The sequence below is a fragment of the Chelon labrosus genome (assembly GCF_963514085.1).
Source record: "Chelon labrosus genome assembly, chromosome: 6".
Classification (NCBI taxonomy): domain Eukaryota; kingdom Metazoa; phylum Chordata; class Actinopteri; order Mugiliformes; family Mugilidae; genus Chelon; species Chelon labrosus.
In genome coordinates, this window is record NC_140342.1 from 15,743,430 (window position 1) to 15,761,337 (window position 17,908).

Consider the following 17,908-nt stretch of genomic DNA (forward strand, 5'->3'; position numbering starts at 1 on the left):
AGACGTGGTCGGTGTCTCTCGGGGGGTTTTGGATGGCTCTGTGTAAACCGAGAGGCTGATGTCCAAACAACAAGGCAGAGAGCCATAGTGGACTCGGAGCTTTGCCTTGGCCTCCGATGTCAGCCTCTTGACAGCAAACTGGCACCCAGCTCCAGTTAATAAAGTGCACCACCCAGATCCTACGGCTCGGTCTGTGTGTCTGCTGACTCTCTATCTCTCTGTGTTTGTGTGTGGTCAGTTAGAGCTCCACACTCCTGGAAAGACAAACTGAGATTTTCAAAATCCACAGTGGGAGTCTTATCTGCTCCGTCTCCTCTTCAAATGACATGCAACAATTCAACGCATGGAACGATTTAGACACACATGCTGATTGTAAATGACCGTGACACGTCTTGTTGGAACTAATTACCATCAGTGCATTGTTACAGTGGCAGGCAAAGGTTATGGCCGAGTGATATTTTTCGTGTATTTGTCCACAAATCCCACAAAAAGTTGAATCAACCGGTCGTGTTAACAGACGTAGCCTGTGTGGCATATTTACCTCTGTGCCACGGAGCTGCATTGTTGTCCAACAGTTATTTTTTATAGTTTTCCTTGTTGCTTTGGCAAAAATCTTCAAAAGAAAATGCGTGCAGTTGTCAAATCTACACATCGCCCTCTGTCCGCAGTTCATTCAGAAGTCACATGTATACAAATATCTTCAAATAATCCGGGGATGCATTGGGTCATCGACGTGCTCGCTGCGCAAATCCTCACAGGCAACATATTTGAGCAAACCTGTCATGGGTTTTCAAACACAAATGTTGCATTTGTTTAACTGAGCCGGACTGATAACAGATGTCTCTTAATTAGTTCCAAATCCTTCGCACAATTTATGACGTGCTGTCGAATTTAGTGTACATGTGCAATGCATTTGAAAAGACACGGGGGAGGGGGGTTTACGCGGTTGTTTCTGGACACGGAGCAGGCAGACATTACGGGGGGGGGGGACAGCAAGCGTCTCGTATGGGAGAAAAAAAGATGCAAACGTAGTCAGAGAATGAGACAGAATGAGGACGGAGGCAACATGTTGCTTTGAGACCATCACGTCAGTCACACGTAAGGGAGATTTTTTATTTTTTTTTGTGCATTGTGAAAGGCCAAACTCAGATGAAATGCTATCCCCGGATAGATGGTAATACTCAGAAAATCAAACAGATGCTGGTTGCACGATAGATTTACATTTTTTTTTTCCATTCCTACATCTCCCCTTATTTGTATGAATTCAATATTGTGCAACACTTTGTTTCCGTCCTTTTTGTCTTTCATGTTTCATATTACTGTCAGATATAATACATTTACTGTGAGTGGGGGGGGGGCATAAAAGAAAGGCTGACATCGGGAAGCTTGTCAACAGTCTGTTGAAACATGTGCTTGCGTGTCTTGAGATCAATTTGTCTGCCGCAGCGGATGTTTGAGTTGCTGCGTGTACGTCTCAGACAATTTCAGGAGATGATAACATTTTAATTTGGTGGCGGTGATGAAATTACTCATGAAATTATTCTTATCTGACGCATAAGTTGGACAAGTTCAGTGCTCTGGGAACTGCAAGTGTTTCAGATAAAGCCACTGACTGCTTGTTGCACGTTGCTTCTTTAAGATGAACTGGATGCTGTAGTTTGAGTCAGTCGCACATTCACTGTCCTGCTTCTACAAACTCACACTTCCATACCAAATGTGTGTTAAAGGACCACTGTGTGGGATTTAGTGGCACCTAGAGGTTAAGATGCAGATTGCAACCAGCTATCGCTTTAGCTAATTTCCAGATTCATTTCAAATGTACACTGCCTGGCCCAATAAAAAATTCGCCACCAAAAAAAAAAAAAAGGTTACACACTAATATTTCACTGGACTGCCTTTAGCTTTGATTACAGCACACATTCTCTGTGGCATTGTTTTGATAAGCTTCTGCAATGTCACTAGATTTATTTCTATCCACTGTTGCATTCATTTTTCACCAAGATCTTGTATTGATGATGGGAGAATCTGACCACTGCACATAGCCTTCTCCAGCACATCCCAAAGATTCTCAATGGAGTTAAGGTCTGGACTCTGTGGTGGCCAATCCATGTGTGAAAATGATGTCTCATGCTCCCTGAACCACTCTTTCACAATTTGAACCCCATGAATCCTGTCATTGTCATCTTGGAATATGCCCGTGCCATCAGGGAAGAAAAAAATCCATTGATGGAAAAACCTGGTCATTCAGTTTATTCAGGTAGTCAGCTGACCTCATTCTTTGGACACATAATGTTGCTGAACCTAGACCTGACCAACTGCAGCAACCCCAGATCATAGCACTGCCCCCACAGGCTTGTACAGTAGACACTAGGCATAATGGGTGCATCACTTCATCTGCCTCTCTTCTTACCCTGATGCCCCCATCACTCTGGAACAGGGTGAATCTGGACTCATCAGACCACATGACCTTCTCCCATTGCTCCAGAGTCCAATCGTTATGCTCCCTAGCAAATTGAAGCCTTTTTTTCCAGTTAGCCTCACTGATTAGTGGTTTTCTTAAGGCTACACAGCTGTTCAGTCCCAATCCCTTGACTTCCCTTCACATTGTTCGTGTGGAAATGATCTTACTTTCACTATTAAACATAGCCTTCTGTTGTTTTTCTTCCACTTGATTTGACCGAACGTTTAAATGATCGCCAGTCACGATCAGGATTTTTTTCCGACCGCATTTCTTCCTCAGACAATGGTTCCCCACTGTCGTTGGACAGCTCTTAACCCAGTTTTAGTAGTTTCTACAATCTCCTTAGATGTTTTCTCTGCTTGATGCATGCCAGTGATTTGACCCTTCTCAAACAGACTAACATCTCTTCCATGACCACAGGATGTGTCTTCAGACATGGTTGTTAAAGAAATGAGAAACTACTCATTGCATCAGTTGGGGTTAAATAACATGTTGCCAGCTGAAAGATAATCACCCATGCTGTAATTATCCAGTAGGAGGCTCGTACCTATTTGCTTAGTTAAATCCAGGTGGTGACTTTTTTTTTTTTTTTTGGCCAGGCAGTATTTCTCTCAGGCTGCTTTGACGGTCATGTGGGTGCCGTCACAGGTTGCTAGTCGTCTCCCTCTGAGTCACACGCCCACTTAAGCTCCGTTCAATTGTCACCTTTTTGACCACTTTAGAATTACCCTGGAGCTATTAAGAGTCAGGCACTGGCAAGATGCCGACAGCCGAAGCCGCCTACATTGAGCTTCAGAATTGCAGTTCAGAATTCCTGATTTGTCCATCTTTTTATATACAGTCAGTGATGACTAGTTTGTCCAATCTGGGCTACTGTAGATACGTGGCAGGCTCTGTGTGAGAGAACCCCCTCACTCTGTCAATATGCAGCTCATTCTAAGCTAATATAAACTCAATGATTCATAGTAAACGTGATTATGTTTGAACAGAATAATCCACCACTGAAAAGTCTCAACAAATAAAAACTTTAGGTAAAGTTTGCTAAACTGAAAAACTAGTGTTCAGCCATCTAAGTGATTTGTGTAGCCTTTTCAAAAAAAGCTATATGTAGGGAACCCGTCTTTAAAGATCACCATCTTCATTAGTGGAAGTGTTTGGGGTTAAATGTCTCAGACAGGCTCTGCAAGTCGAGACAGACTGTTATTTTTTTTTCTGCTATTTTCTTAGGATTTACTGACAATAATAAAAAATACAGAATCCTCTCAGCTTTGTCCTTTAATGGCCTTTTTACTTAATGCATGGATCAGTGCAGATTTATTATGCAAAATATATATTTTTTTGTTTTTGCCAAAAAGCATCCAGACGTCTGCGAACAAGAAAAAATTTCACATTTATTTGATATCAAACAGGAGTTGAATTAAATATCAGCTGATGATGGGCTCTTACAAAAGAAATAAAATGAACCTAATCAGTGCTGCATCAACTTTTCACACTTTGCAACCATGTTCTTTTTTTTTTTTTTCTCCATTTTTTTTGTTTTTTTGGAATAGTCAATAAATTAACGTGTCAAAGGAGGAAACATGTCCGCGAGAGCTGCAATATTGCATCGACATGAACAGAAGTCTTTAGACCTGACAATTTTCTTTCAAGTAAAATAAATTACACAAGTATCCAATTCACTTCAAATCTGTGCATGGCCCGGTGTTAACAAATATACTACTGGCAAAAACTCATCATTCATGAAAGCAAAAGCACTTCACAAGCAGAGACGTGAGCATGGTTTCATATGGACTGATATCTCTCGAAACTTTTTTTTTTTTCTTCATATTCAAACATACTACAACAAGTCAAGTGTGAGAGGAAAAAGCACATTTCCACCATTTTGATTAACCTTGTCTGAAGAATCTTATTAACATTGAAAGGGCATAACTACTGAATGGTTGCCGTTTCTCTCTTCTTCTTTTTTTTTTTTTTTTTTCTCGTCGTTTTCTTGTTTTACTTTTTACACTAGTGGTACAGCAAAATATATTTTCTTCAGCTGTTACTTTGACAACAGTTAAATGTGCAATAGAGAAAATATAAGGCCTGAGTCTGGATTAGTGGTTTCTTAACTTTACAGTCCTGGCTGTGCAGTGGAACCACACTAGTTCTAGTTCTGTACTTCTTGACTAAAAAGAGCCTGGTTCTGCAAAGTCCCCCAGGAATATGTCAGGAGTTTCAAAGTCCTTTGCCTGGAGTATTTTTTCTTTTTTTTTTTGTCTTTTTTTTTTATATCCCATATTTTCCGCTTCCTCGTTCAGTACAACAAAAATGCCAGATTTATCTCTGACGCAGCGTTCTGTGTGTTATCCTCTGCAACTCTTTCAGTCCAACAGCAGAGCTTTCACAGTCCACATTTGTCTGGCCTCGGATGGACGTGTTTTTGTGTGTTAATGAGATCTGTGTGCAAAAGTCATTGATTCATTCCCTTTCGCACCCAAGGACATCTCACTTCCTGTTCTGACAGGAAGAGCATGTGGGGTGCGGAGCCAGGCTCGCCGGCTCTCTTGACATCAAGCGAAAGCGTCTCATAAAACCTGTGCAAACAAGGGTGGCCTGCTCAGAGGCTGGTAATGAGCTGCATTTGTCCGTCGCTGGGCGCCTCTCCCTCCTGTGCGCAGTCCTCGTTGTTGGGTGGGATGATGCACCCGTCGCTGGTGCCTCGGTTTATGTGGTAGTAGGACAGCGGCTGCGGAGCGTCGCCGAGCTCAGGCATGCTCTTGTGATACGCGTCCTCGCTCTCGCTTTGAGGTGAGGGGGAGAGCTCCTCCTCCTCCTCGGGCGGGTACGTTGAAGCTGAAGGCGAGGGAGAGTCTCTCAAGTTTGGCATGCTGGTATAAAGTGAGTCTCTGTTATTGTTGGGTGAATGGGAGCCCATGTCCTCCACTGCGGTAACAGTCTCGGAGCCATGGCCGCTCTGCCCCTCCAGGCGCCTGGGGGCCTTCTGGGCGCTGTAGAGCAGGGAGTGAGTCCTCTGGGGAAGGAGGGGGGCCTCCAGCACCTCCTTGTTGTGGGGGTGCAGGAGCAGTTCCAGGGTGGCGGGACCTCCTCTTCCACTTCCTCTCGGGGGGGATGGGGCCTCGGCGTGATCCGCCACGATGGCGTCATCCTCGCTGCCGCTCCCACCCCCGCCTCGGTCCACTGTCACCCTGGTCTGAGGAGGCAAAGCTCTGTCCCTCTCCCTCGGGGCGTCGCGACCTTTGGGAGCCACGCGGGGTCTTAGGTTGTTGTGGACAATCTCAGATATGATCATCTTCTCAAAGGCGGCGTCGTCCAGGTTGAGGCCCCCCAAGTCACCCGGGGCCCGGACGCCCACGCCCTCATAGTCGTCGTCTCGCAGGGAGTAGCTGTTGTTGAAATTGCCATTGAGGGGAAGAGTGTCCATGGCACTGATGTCCCTGCTGTTGCTCAGAGAGTGCTGTCCTGCAAGGAAAGGCAAAACGAGCAGATCAGATATCACTTGTCACCTTTTGATGGAGACAAAACACTCTCCACTACACCATCCACATATACTTGATACTGCTCAGGACACTTCACTATTGTGCTCTTTGATCTCTGGCTTAATTTTAATTTTATACAAAAAAAATAAAAAAACTTTAAAAATTCAAAGGAGAACCCAATTAGCTCCCCACCATGTCCATCCTTGTTATCGCTGAATATCATTATAGCCAATCTAGGAGATTATCCTGAACAATATAGGAGAAATGAGAACAAAGGATGACTCGAAACTCAAAAAATATAGAACAGCAACACGTTGAGGAGGAGGAGCTCATGACCAGGTAACAACACAGCAGCAGGAAGAAAACAGCGACGGATGGGTAAAAGAAAGGAATAAATACAAGCTGATGAGGAGGTCTTGTGACGTTAACAATGAATAAAACATTCCACCTGTTAAAAGAGGGCAAGACAAAAGAGCAATGTCAAACACAGATGGCCAGCCACCTCTCTGCACTGGGGGCCCCACAAGCACAGCAACAACCCCCCCAACACACACACACACACACCACGACAGACAGGCACGGTGCAATGACTCACTTTGCCACCACTCACATCAAGTGTGTCTGCTCAGGCTATCTGGCCTAAGAACAGCTGATTTGCAAAAAAAGTAAAACAGATGCCTTTTTTCAATTGCAGCAGAAACAACGAAATCACTGAAATAAGACAAAAGTGGAAGCTTGTAACATCCAGAGTGGATTCAGTCGTCCAGATTGTCCCTCAGATTGCCTCTTTGCAGTTTGCCGTAATTCAGCCCGGGAGATTATTTGATAATTCATCGTAGGTGGACAGAGAATGAAATTACGTGTTTACCGGTTTGATGTGGCTAAAGGACAAATCAAGGACGACTGAATCCTGGACTCAGCAGGTGAAAGGGTTCAGCAGCAAGCACAGTCTTTTATAAAGAAAAAAAGAAAAAGAAAAAGTCTACACTAGAAAGAAGGAACATTTCCTGATGAAACTACTTCCTTCTGAATGACACGTAATTATTTTTCCCTTTTTAGAGTGTGCATCTATCAATTTTATGTGAACAAAATACACACATATACAACGGACTGCTCTGATTCCGTGCAGCCCTATGACTCAGCCCGGGCAGCAGGATGAAAGTGAAAAGGGGGCCAGTTGGATTTGACGAGGACTTCGTTTACCGGGCACGCCGTGTAAATGAAAGGCTGACATTTTGTGGGGCTGGGGTGGCGCCGTCGCAGCCAGTCTTTGCACACAAAAAAGGGGAAACTGTAGTCGCAGGTCTCAAACGAACGTGTGTAAAAAAAAAAAAAAAAAAAATGGATGATAGCAACTGAAGAAGAAAAAAAAGCTCTAAAAACAACATCAAAGACATTTTTTTAAAAAAGAGTGAAAGGAACTTGGAGAGTAAAAGGGCAAAAAGAGGAGGTGGTGGTGGTGGTGGAGGTGGAGGAGGGATTATTAGACACTTCTCTGAACAGACCCCGCTTCCAAATTTGCATTTGTTTATGCGCAGGTAGTGATTTTATTGCAGACAGGTATTGTCTACCGGGAGAGGGGGGGAAATGATGTGAACAGAATTCAACTGGACACGGCGACAGCTGCACTCTGGGAACCGTTCCAGCGGAGATTCATCCAAGATGTTCTCCTTACCAATTTTACTGCATCGGATGAACATCTGCAGAGTATTACTCAGTATTAATACACTTATAACTGAGGACACACTCATCCTTTTGCAGGAGCTAAATGTAATGACTATAGCAGGCAACATTCAGAAAGGGCTCGACAGGCTCTCCGCGTGCATATTTCATACTCGGCTGGTGATCTTCACACCAGGTTTTGACATTTGTGTGTCACACTCCCGCCTGCACTCCTCAAACTACTTTCCATATGTTAACGCCTTGATCCACCCCCCCGTTTGTCACTGCTTTGCAAGTATGGGTAGTATTTCCTCTGTTGTTCTTGTGTTTGAGCACAGCTACGTACAGGAGTTCGCCTCAGGGTGGAGGGGGGGAGAAAAAAACACACTATCTTTACAGGTAAAGGAGAGGTTTATGCACACATTCGAAATGATCTGCTAATTAAATATCGCCGCTTTTTATCTGTCTCCGGAGCTCCGCTGTTTACACGCAATTATCCTACAGTGATTAATCAGGTAAACATTTTAGGGTAATAAAGCACAAGCTGTCTGAACACAGAACTCTGTAAGTGAGCTGCTCGGTCGCTGCTGGGCTCACTAAAAAATAAAAAATAAAAAAATAAATCATAAATGTGTTTGATTTCTGTGAAGTCATTGTTTGGTCCCTAACCCTGCTTCATTATCTCTTAGTGTGAAGTGCACTCATTGTGCCCAACATTAGCAACGCCGCGACGACTGCAGCTATATGTTGCGCGCGTATCGTCTCCTCACACACTTTCCGCCATACGGCTGTTTTTGTATATTCCCTTTTATCATCAAATGCTCGTGAATATCTGAGGGCTGTGACTCTGCCCGCATTGCGTCATGTGCTTCTGTTTTTTTTTCCTCCTTTGATTGGGTTTTTTTTTTTTTTTGCTCTGCCAGTGAAGAACTAGGTCACCATAAACACTGACATGATTTAAATGCAGCCTAATCTGCGGCGAATTGATGCTAATGTAAAGATTTCGACGCGTGAACGTGTCATTCACCACCACCAGCGAACAAGAGCCCGTGTTCAACGCAGACGGCTAAGTAGACGGGACAATATATCACTGTCGTCTCTCGGTTTATCTCCTTCTGTGTTTACAGAGGAGAAACCAGCGTAGATAGGAGCGACTGAAAGCACAGAGAGGGTGTAGGAGAAGAAGGAGAAGAAGAAGAACAAAAGGTGTAATTATTCTTAACATTTTCATTCATGCTGTGTCACAGCCACAAACCTCTAGAGTTGTCAGTAAATCCAAAACACTTAACGGGATAGTTTGACATATTGGGAAATATGTTTATTCGCTCCCTGGCAGAGAGTTAGATGAGAAGACTGACATCACTCTCAATGTGTGCTTGTTAAATATGAAGCTACAGACACGAGATGATTATCCCAGGATGGGATGAAGACTGGGAAGACAACAAAACGCAGCTACAGGCACCTCTAAAGCTCACTAATCAACACATCTGGAGAGCTTTATTACATACAAACCAACGTCTGTGTGAAAAAATGAAGGATGTGAAGGATCAAATGCTGGACTATTTCCTGACAATGACCAGTCCTCTGCTGGTTGCCTGGGAACTGGTCAGATCCAAAAAGTAGTCTGGCAGATAACCCGAACTGAAATGGCAAAGAGTTATTTTTTTTTTTTTTGGATTAATCAGACAAATATGAAGAAGTGTTGATTGGGTGGATTTAGTTGCTGGAGCTGCTTTGTCTGGTGTTTCCCGTAAATCTCTTGCTTTTACATGAGAATTAGCTAGCTTTAGATGTGCTAGTAGGTGGATTTGTTACCCTTTTACAAAGCTAGGCTACCTCTGCTGTCGCTCTTTACGCTAACTTAAGCTAACCTGTTGGTTGTAGCTTCAGGTTTAACAGACAGACGCGAGAGCGTTCACAATCAGTTCATCCGACTCTCCTCTGGAAAGCAGATCAAACGTATTTCCCAAAAATGCTGAACTCGTGCTTTTAAAACAACCACACATCGACGTAAGAATAAAGGAGGAGGGTGGATGTGCACCTGGGGAGTGAAAGGCCGGTGGAGAGGGGGTGTTGCACACCACCGTTTCTGCCAGCAGGTTGTTATAAGGGTTAGTGTCGTGGGTTCGGAGGAGAGGATTAGTTAGGAGGTAGTTGCCAGTCATCCCTGAAATAACAGGAAGAGAGACAGAGAGGGGAAAAAAATTAGGCAGGGGGGGAAAAAAACAGTTGAGGAAGAGAGGTCGAGCCGCAGTGTTTCATGGTCAGCGGTTGCACGCCGGGTAGATGCCGGCGTAAACACACGCTGGTATTCACCGTCCGGGATCTGACACCGCAAGAAAAAATGATTTATGACCCGTGATCCGTCTGCCTCCTACTATAGACAGAGCAGCCGTAGAGACGCTGGTCAAAGAATGACATTACCCAAACAGTCGGATGATGTAACTGACAAACAACATTACTGCGACAAGTGTTGACCACAGCCTAGCAACACAATCAGCTGCAGTGTTTATGTGAAACAAATTCATCTAAACAAACTCATCCAGTCGAGACACTAGACAAAACATGTCTAAGTGGCCTGCCATGAATAATACAGTATCCCTATCAGGCTCGGCATGCATGTGTAAATCCTCAAGAATGTAATAACTATCCTCGGCCATTTGGACGGATCTCTGTGAAACTCTGCTCTGGCACGCGTCTCTTAAAAAAAAAACTTATTCAGAACTACAGCCAAATCTGTTTTGGCACAGTCTAGTCCCAAAACCTGCCCTGACCTCTGCCTGACTTTGCTCATCTCCCTCCCCGACTTTTATCCTAACAATCACTCCAATCACTCCAGGAAGAAGATAATTTAGAGGGCTACGGCACACTCTCCAGTCAGGGTCGTTCCTTGAACTCAGGTCCTCACCGCTTACATTTCACACTAAATATCACACTGCATATCCGTCTACATTTCTCTCCTTTTAAATGATTCCAGCAAGCGGGAACATGCAGGAAAAATGCTGTGAACTTAAGAAACGCAAGCAGCATTTAATGCTATTTTTTGATTGCCTAACGCCAAGAGAAATGCAACGTTAACTCCCTGTTTTCTGAGCTGCCACGGAGCCATGCAGGCTGCATCCATTGAAGTGTTTATTGTGAATTCAGAGCCTCGTCACAAAGAGAATAGCGTATGTGTCTCGTCTGGCTGCGGTGGAAGAAATGGTTGCTTACCCTGGTTGAGTGTGGAGGTGCTGTTTATGTCTCCCGAGATGAAGGAGGACTCCGACTGCTTCCTCACAGTGTCGTTCCACATCCGCCTGATGCGGCTCTGGGATGAGAAAAAAGCAGCGCCTGATCAGGACTCGACATGGTGCCGCTGTTATTCAAGGCTTTTGGCCCCGAGGATTGAGTGGATCTGCGAGCTTGTGATTCAAACCTACTCTTGTATACAAAATTCAACTCACTCGCTGCTTGATGACGTGTTTGTGCTGGGGCTCAACAAAGAGCTCCATTGATCCAAAGAGAACCCAAAAATGGATACGCCGAGAATCCTATAGTTTGTAATTTGAGACCTCGTCCCTGTGCAGCTTTTTTTTTTGTTTTCTCCCGACAGTAAAGTAAGGGAAGAGCAGCTACCAAATTCACAAAGGTGCTCCTGACACAGATCTCATAAAGTCACCACACAAGATATAATAAGAGCCGTGGTGTGTCCAATTCAATTTTCAGTTTTTTATTTTGAAATAGCTTCTATTTGCCACACCTGATAAGACAGATAAGACGAAAAAAAATCATTTAAAAAGAAAAAATTGAGAATAATGTTGTTTTTGCGAGCTCCGCTGTACCGTTTTCTAATTTAATTTAACATGCATAATCTGTGGTTATCAACCTGATAACAAAGCTTTAACATTACAACGTGAAGTCTTAAATGTGACATTAAATTCCGCGCCGTGGTGACATTTTCATATCCAAGTCCACCCTGATTTAGGCGGATCACTTGAGAGGCCTTGCAGTTAAATAAACAGAGAATTTGGCTTTCCGTTTTGTGGTTCCTGCTCTCTTCTCTCAAGTCTTTATTAATAGCTGCGGCTGGTGAAGTTCAGTGTTTACTTTTGTCAACAAAATCTGTTGAAAAGACCAAAATCAACAGCTCTCCAAACTGCTCTAGTCTGTCTGAATCTCTCAGCCCCGACGACTATTTGTTCCTAAAGACATAAATCTTTAAAAACGGGTCACAAATATTCACTTACATAAAAAAAAAGGGCAAAATGCTTGTAAGATCAATTTGTTGTTGGTTTCGGTCACTTCACTGGATTTACTGACTTTATAAATGAAACACTTTTACTGAATATAACAAAAATACTACTTTTTTTTTCTTAAATCATTCAGACATGTAATTAAAACACCACTTTCTCACATGGCTCTCTGACTCCTAAACCCTGACATATTCCATTCCCCACTGTGTACCTGCGTAGCAGATGAGTAGCGGGCCGTGGATCGAGACGTGGCCGTCTTGGCTGAACTGTGGGACCCCTCGGCCGGCAGCGCGCCGCAGCACTGGGACTGACGGAAACATTTGCTGTACTCTTTGCGGACCTGCGGAGGAACAAAAGATCAGGACAGGCTGAGCACACAAGGCACGCAGACAGCGACACAACACCCCACCCTCTCAGGAGGGATGCAAATCCCAAATCTTTATCAAATGCCATCCAGCTGACAGCAGTTTAAATGCCATATCTGCGAGGACAGGGATAACAAACACCGTGCAACATATTGCAATATTACACGGAGGAAGATGATGCCGTGTGTTGCTAAGCAGGAATGTATGAAATATCGATGACATTTTTCGAAATGTTGCGATAAAAATAATCCACAGCTGCGATACAACAGACGATTTGGAAGAGGCAGGCGGTTGGAGGTTTTGCCATGTTTGGGATTTTATGGAATTAGGGCTGCAAAAAATGGCAGTTTCATTATTAATTAATCTCCTAGTCTTGTTTGCTCTGGCCAACACTCTAAAATTACAAATCCTCACATTTTAGCAGCTGATACAAACAATTGCTATCTGAAAAGAAGCTATAAATGCTTGTTAATGTTACTACTGATATCAGATAAAACATATTTAAGGTGCATGAAGAAGGGATGATGACCGTTGATTGAGTTTTAAGATCTACATGAGATTAACAGTGAAAAATCTTACTTTTTTCTGGAGCAGGCAGTGGAAGATGAAGATGAACATCCCTTGCAGGGTGTTGAAGATGGTGAAGAGGTAAGCCATCACGATGGAGGATTCATTGAGGAAGAACAAGCCAAAGGACCACGTGAGCCCCAAAAGACAGAGCAGCGCAAACGCTCCCAGCACCCACGACCTGCAACAAGAGGAAGGGACAGCGATATGAGCTAGTGACAAACCGCAGCGAGTTGCATCACCGCTTCAAGAAACGCTCCCCAACTTCTGGATGGCAACTTAAAAAATAAAAAACAAATCACCATCATTAGCAATTTTGCTTTTGGACAAGTTGCACCATGCATAGAGCAAAAAACGCTGATACAAAGTTTTGGAATAAATGTGCATTCACTATTTGACACCGAGTCAAAAAATATTTCCTTGGTCTTCCTCTGAGTTGCTGGCTACAGAGATTGCAAACACAGCAGGTTTTCTTTTTGTTTTTTTTGTTTTTTTTTTATTCTCGGCGTCTTCCAGGAAAGCAGGAAGGAAATAAGATAACTCAACAGTCAGTTTCAGTGACGATGGCTAGTCGTTATTGATACACGGGAGAGAGAAGCGAGCCACCCCGAGAGGGATACAGTGAGCCGGGAGAAGGGAGAGAGGAAAAAAACGAGAGGAACCGCAGAAAAATGAGAAGCAGGGTCGAGAATGACGCCTGATTTGACTTGCTTGTCTCATTTTTGTCCTTTTTTTTTGCGATGATATGATTCGTTTTTCTAAATAATCACACCGAACGCAACCAGTTATTCCACTTTTTAAAGTTGCCCCATTTGAGGAAGACCCAAATTAATGACACTTAATAAGTTTTGGCTGGTTCTATAATGTGTGAAATTCAGCATCCGCAAATGTGGGCTTTCTATGTGCTAAAAACAGATCAATCCAATGCCCTTTTTTTCCTTTCTCTCTCTTTTTTTTTTTTTGGTTTGGACCAAATTCCGAGTGGCTGCCTAAAAATCCAACGCCCACATAACATATGTTGGCCTGCACTCAAACATATTGTTGAACAAAAATCCAGGCACAGAAATGGTCAGGGATTTGTCTTTTTTTTTCGACCAAAAGCACGAGGAAAAAAAAAATAAAAAAAAGAGAGAGGGGCCACCCCTCTTCTTTTTTTTTTTCCCATTTATAACCATCTTGAAATCTATAAGGCGTGCGGTCGGATCCATCTTTTGAAGACATCTATAAACTAAGCCAGCACAGGAGCAAAAAGACACCAAAGGTCAGAAATGCAGTTATGAAGAAATAAAAAAAAAGAAAAAGCCAATATACCCCTGGGTAGTGCATACACTGAAATCATAAAACGAACTAAAAAGGCTCCTCCTACTGACGGAAATTAAGCCTGAAAGGAAAAAAATAAAAAACTTATTGGTGCGGTCGGGTTTAAGAGAAGAGGAAATCAAATAAATGTGTAGGTCAGATGCAGCTTTTGAAACTTTAGGAGGGAGGGTAAAAGCAGTAATGGTGCATATTATTTTGCTTTTCACACACACATGTGAACCCCCGCCCCCCTCCCTCCTTCTCCTCCTCCTCCCGCACACACGGTCCCACAGCGGGAGTGACACCCCTCACCTGATACCACCCAGCCTGGAAGAGTCGGGTTTCATGGAGGTGGAATGCTTCACCATCTTGTACATCGTCACCACCAGGAAGATGACATTGACCTGTCAAACAGACACGTATCAGGGTTAACAGACTGCACTTAGAAAGGCATCCAGTTCCTGCTGCTAGCAAGGGAGGAGGAAGTGTTCAGATTATGTACTTAGGGACAAGCACTATTCCCATTTTCTATCCATTATAGTCCATAAAAGTATGTAAGTATAATAAGGAAAATGTATTACAAATAATGAAAGTAAAGTGATGCAAAAAATAGACCTTACATTGTACATATACAATTTTATGTCACTATTAGATTATTATTACTGATGATTTATTGTGTTACTTTTCACACCGAATGTTGTTAAATCTATAGTGGCGCTGGCTCTTCCATAGTGTGCATACAAACACGTCTTGGCGGAGGGGAATATGAAAATTTAATGTATCTGCGCGGATCACGAAGCACACCGACGTTCAAAGAGGAAAAAAGAAAAAAGAAAAAAAAAACGAAGAGGAAAAACAACAGTGAGAGATCATCGCTTTGTTCTCGTTCGCGCACATCTCTGATCTTCAGCATGAGCTGCGTTCAAAGTTTCTGTCCTTTCCCGTGTTTGTCACCGCGGTCGATCCCGAACGCAGGGTGCAAATCCACAATATAATAGGGATGAATACGTGACGGAGCCAAAAACACATCTAATATATCGAGGACAAAGGCTCCGGAACAAAAAAAACACAAAGAGGAAAGTATGCAGCCCTATTTTAGAAACAAGTTTTACGGAGACCAGGGAAAACGCTTAAGTGATTCAAGCCATACATCCAGAAAAGGTTTCCATACTCTCAGGATGCCTCTCTCTAAGCACTGCAGGGCCCACAGCCACAGAGGGAAAGGGAGGAGATGTGCTCCAACTTGGCCCGATGCCATGTTAAATCTTTGAAATGTACTTCAGTAAATATTCAATGAAAAACATGAATGCGTCCGGATTTTATATGTTATTAAAAACGTCTATCCCGTATCTGATATATTTTTTAAAGCGTGACCAATCCACTGTACATGAAGGAAAATTAAAAGCGTGAGCCGGCGAGAAAACAAATGATCTGGACGTGAGGGTCTGAGTTTATCAAATACTTCATTTTCAATTCCTCATTCGCAAATAAGCAGAGAGGTCCTAATTATTGCCCCACATGGATGCGTTCTGAAAGGCTACAAGACAAAAGAAAAATGCCTTTAAATGGAAACAAGGAGAGTGTGAGTGGAAAGCAGACGGAAACCAACAACAGCAGGGAGAGAGATGGAAGAAAAAGGAGTGGCTAAAAAGACAGAAAGAGGCTTTTAGATCACAGCTTAGAGTAATGCAGAGTTTTGTCTCGGAGCCACAGGGGCCGGTTTACGTCTGCGTGAGTCGAGTTGCCGGAGATGCATTTAACACAGCCGTAAGTGATGACACAGATCTGATGAGACAGACAGACGGACGGACGGTGAGGCGGGGAGCTACGAGGCACTCTGCAGAAAGCTGAGGCAAACTGCATATGGACTCCCCCGCATGCTCAGTCTCCAAGGGGCCGTCCTGTACAGTTTTCAGGTCTCTCACTTCTCTGCCAAATAAAGCGCATAAAACATGCTCTGGCAATGCAGCGCTCTCAAGGTTTCGCATGCATTTGCAACCTATGGACAGATTTACGCGTAGCACCGGACTGGCCTGTATGGATGTGCATTGTGCGCTTGTCCAGGCCTGTGTGCACGCGTTCCTGAATGCGTGCATGCGCACACGCTGGGCGCGTGTCTGCGTGAATTGTGAACACCCAGCGCTTCGCATGAAATATTAAAAGGTGAAGATGGAGATGTCCGTGTGCTGGGATTGGCTGGGGATGTGTCATGATCCTCAGCAGGGCTATGAGCTGTGGTAATGGTTGTCTGGCCCACCCACTCATTACTTCCATGTTGAACCCCCTCCACCCCACCACCACATCACCCTTGTTTTCCCACTGAGCAAATGACCTTCATGCCTGAAACGATTTCTCCTCCTGATTGCGGGAAGGGAGTATTCTCCAGTTGTACGGCAACGACCAAGCGGCTTTAAGTTGTTGCTGCTCACCAATTCTGATTTCAGAGGATTTCATAGCTGAGTGGACACTGATGTCCTCGTGTCAGCTATAATGGGACCACTTTCCTTTCATGCAAATTGATCTGAGAAAGCAGAGCTAAGAGGCTGCCCGCGCAGAGAGAGAGAAAATCCATAAACTGTTTTCAAAGGTTTTAATAACAGGAAAAAAAAAGTATGCAAACATTTACAACTTACCAGTATTATGAAGGTTACAGGTCCGATGAAGCTCCAGATGAAATGGTTATCTACCCTCAGCCAGCATCTGTTGGGTGGAAAAGGTGTTGTTTAGTTCATTAAATCATCCCTCTGCCAAAACAAAAGTTGTGTCTCATTGATCAGGGTTCAGCAGAGCTGGCTGGATGATAGGCCGCAGCGAAAGAACAGAGATCCTCTGACCGCAGAGAAGAAAACCCGACCTTAAGGCAGAGCTGGCCTCGTGCCAAGAGAAGCTGCAGTCTAAAAAGCAGTGGTTGTTGGGCTCATGACTTCACAGTCTGGAAATGTCTACAAAGGTGGGATGACTGTGTGTACTTAAGACTCGGGACAGTAAACAATGTATAGTAGACAGTTCAAGGAAGAAGTGCACCTCGGCCTGCGTTTATCACCAGGAAACCGAAATGAAGCGAAGACTGCTGCAATAAAATGGGAGTTTGAAAGAGGCAGTTTACTTAAATCCCATAAATTAGAGGATTGCAGGCCCGCAAATCATAAAGCTTGCTGCTTGGATGAAGACCAGCGGAGGAGTGCATAAACTTTTAACTGACAAGAGCGGCAATTATCCTCATGCAAAGAATAAAAACCCAGCAAGCCAGAGTGGCTGGCCAGCACATTCATTAATGTTGCCTCTTTGCTCACAGCCTCTTCTCTTAGCAGCGACAGGCTGTAAATTTGCCATGGGGGCCGAGGTGGACTGCTCTTTGTGATATTACTATCATTAACACATACTGTACATGCTGTGTGGGTGTGTCTCGATGGAGAGAGGGGAGAACTAATACTTGTGTTTTTTAGCCTGTGAAAGAAGAGCCGGTGCAGAGATGCTACACTTACGCCCGCTGTGTGCCGTAGCTTCTGTAGTCGATGGCTGCTGAGATGCCCACCACCACAGCTGGGATGAGGTACCCAGAGATGTAGTAATACTTTCTGCGTGAGAACTCGCTCTCAAACACCTCGACCAGCATGAGGTACAGCTGCACGCCCTCCAAACACATCCAGGCGAATGCAGCCAGGAAGCAGAAGTGGAGAACGCCGGCGATGATGGAGCACACCAGCTGACAGGAAGACACAGAGAGAGGTTACATACGGAGGTAAGAGGATGTTTAAAGCATTGGTAATTACCGATAATTACCTTTCACTGCATTTAAACTGACTTTGAATGTTTTTGCTTACAGTTTAAAAGTATGAT

General features: G+C 43.9%; 1 protein-coding gene across 1 annotated transcript in view; it reads right to left on the reverse strand.

Annotated features, from left to right (window-relative positions):
• Nucleotides 1-3,739: 3,739 nt before the first annotated feature.
• adgrl2b.1 (adhesion G protein-coupled receptor L2b, tandem duplicate 1) overlaps nucleotides 3,740-17,908 on the reverse strand; it is an 80,927-nt gene continuing 66,758 nt past the window's right edge. Inside the window, exons 14-20 of the mRNA XM_084546051.1 lie at nucleotides 17,554-17,774; nucleotides 16,702-16,768; nucleotides 14,381-14,472; nucleotides 12,782-12,950; nucleotides 12,049-12,177; nucleotides 10,816-10,912; nucleotides 3,740-5,923 (exon numbers count right to left, since the gene is read on the reverse strand). Coding sequence (XP_084402177.1) covers nucleotides 5,061-5,923; nucleotides 10,816-10,912; nucleotides 12,049-12,177; nucleotides 12,782-12,950; nucleotides 14,381-14,472; nucleotides 16,702-16,768; nucleotides 17,554-17,774 — 1,638 coding nt within the window. The 3' untranslated portion in view covers nucleotides 3,740-5,060. The remainder of the gene's footprint in view (nucleotides 5,924-10,815; nucleotides 10,913-12,048; nucleotides 12,178-12,781; nucleotides 12,951-14,380; nucleotides 14,473-16,701; nucleotides 16,769-17,553; nucleotides 17,775-17,908) is intronic.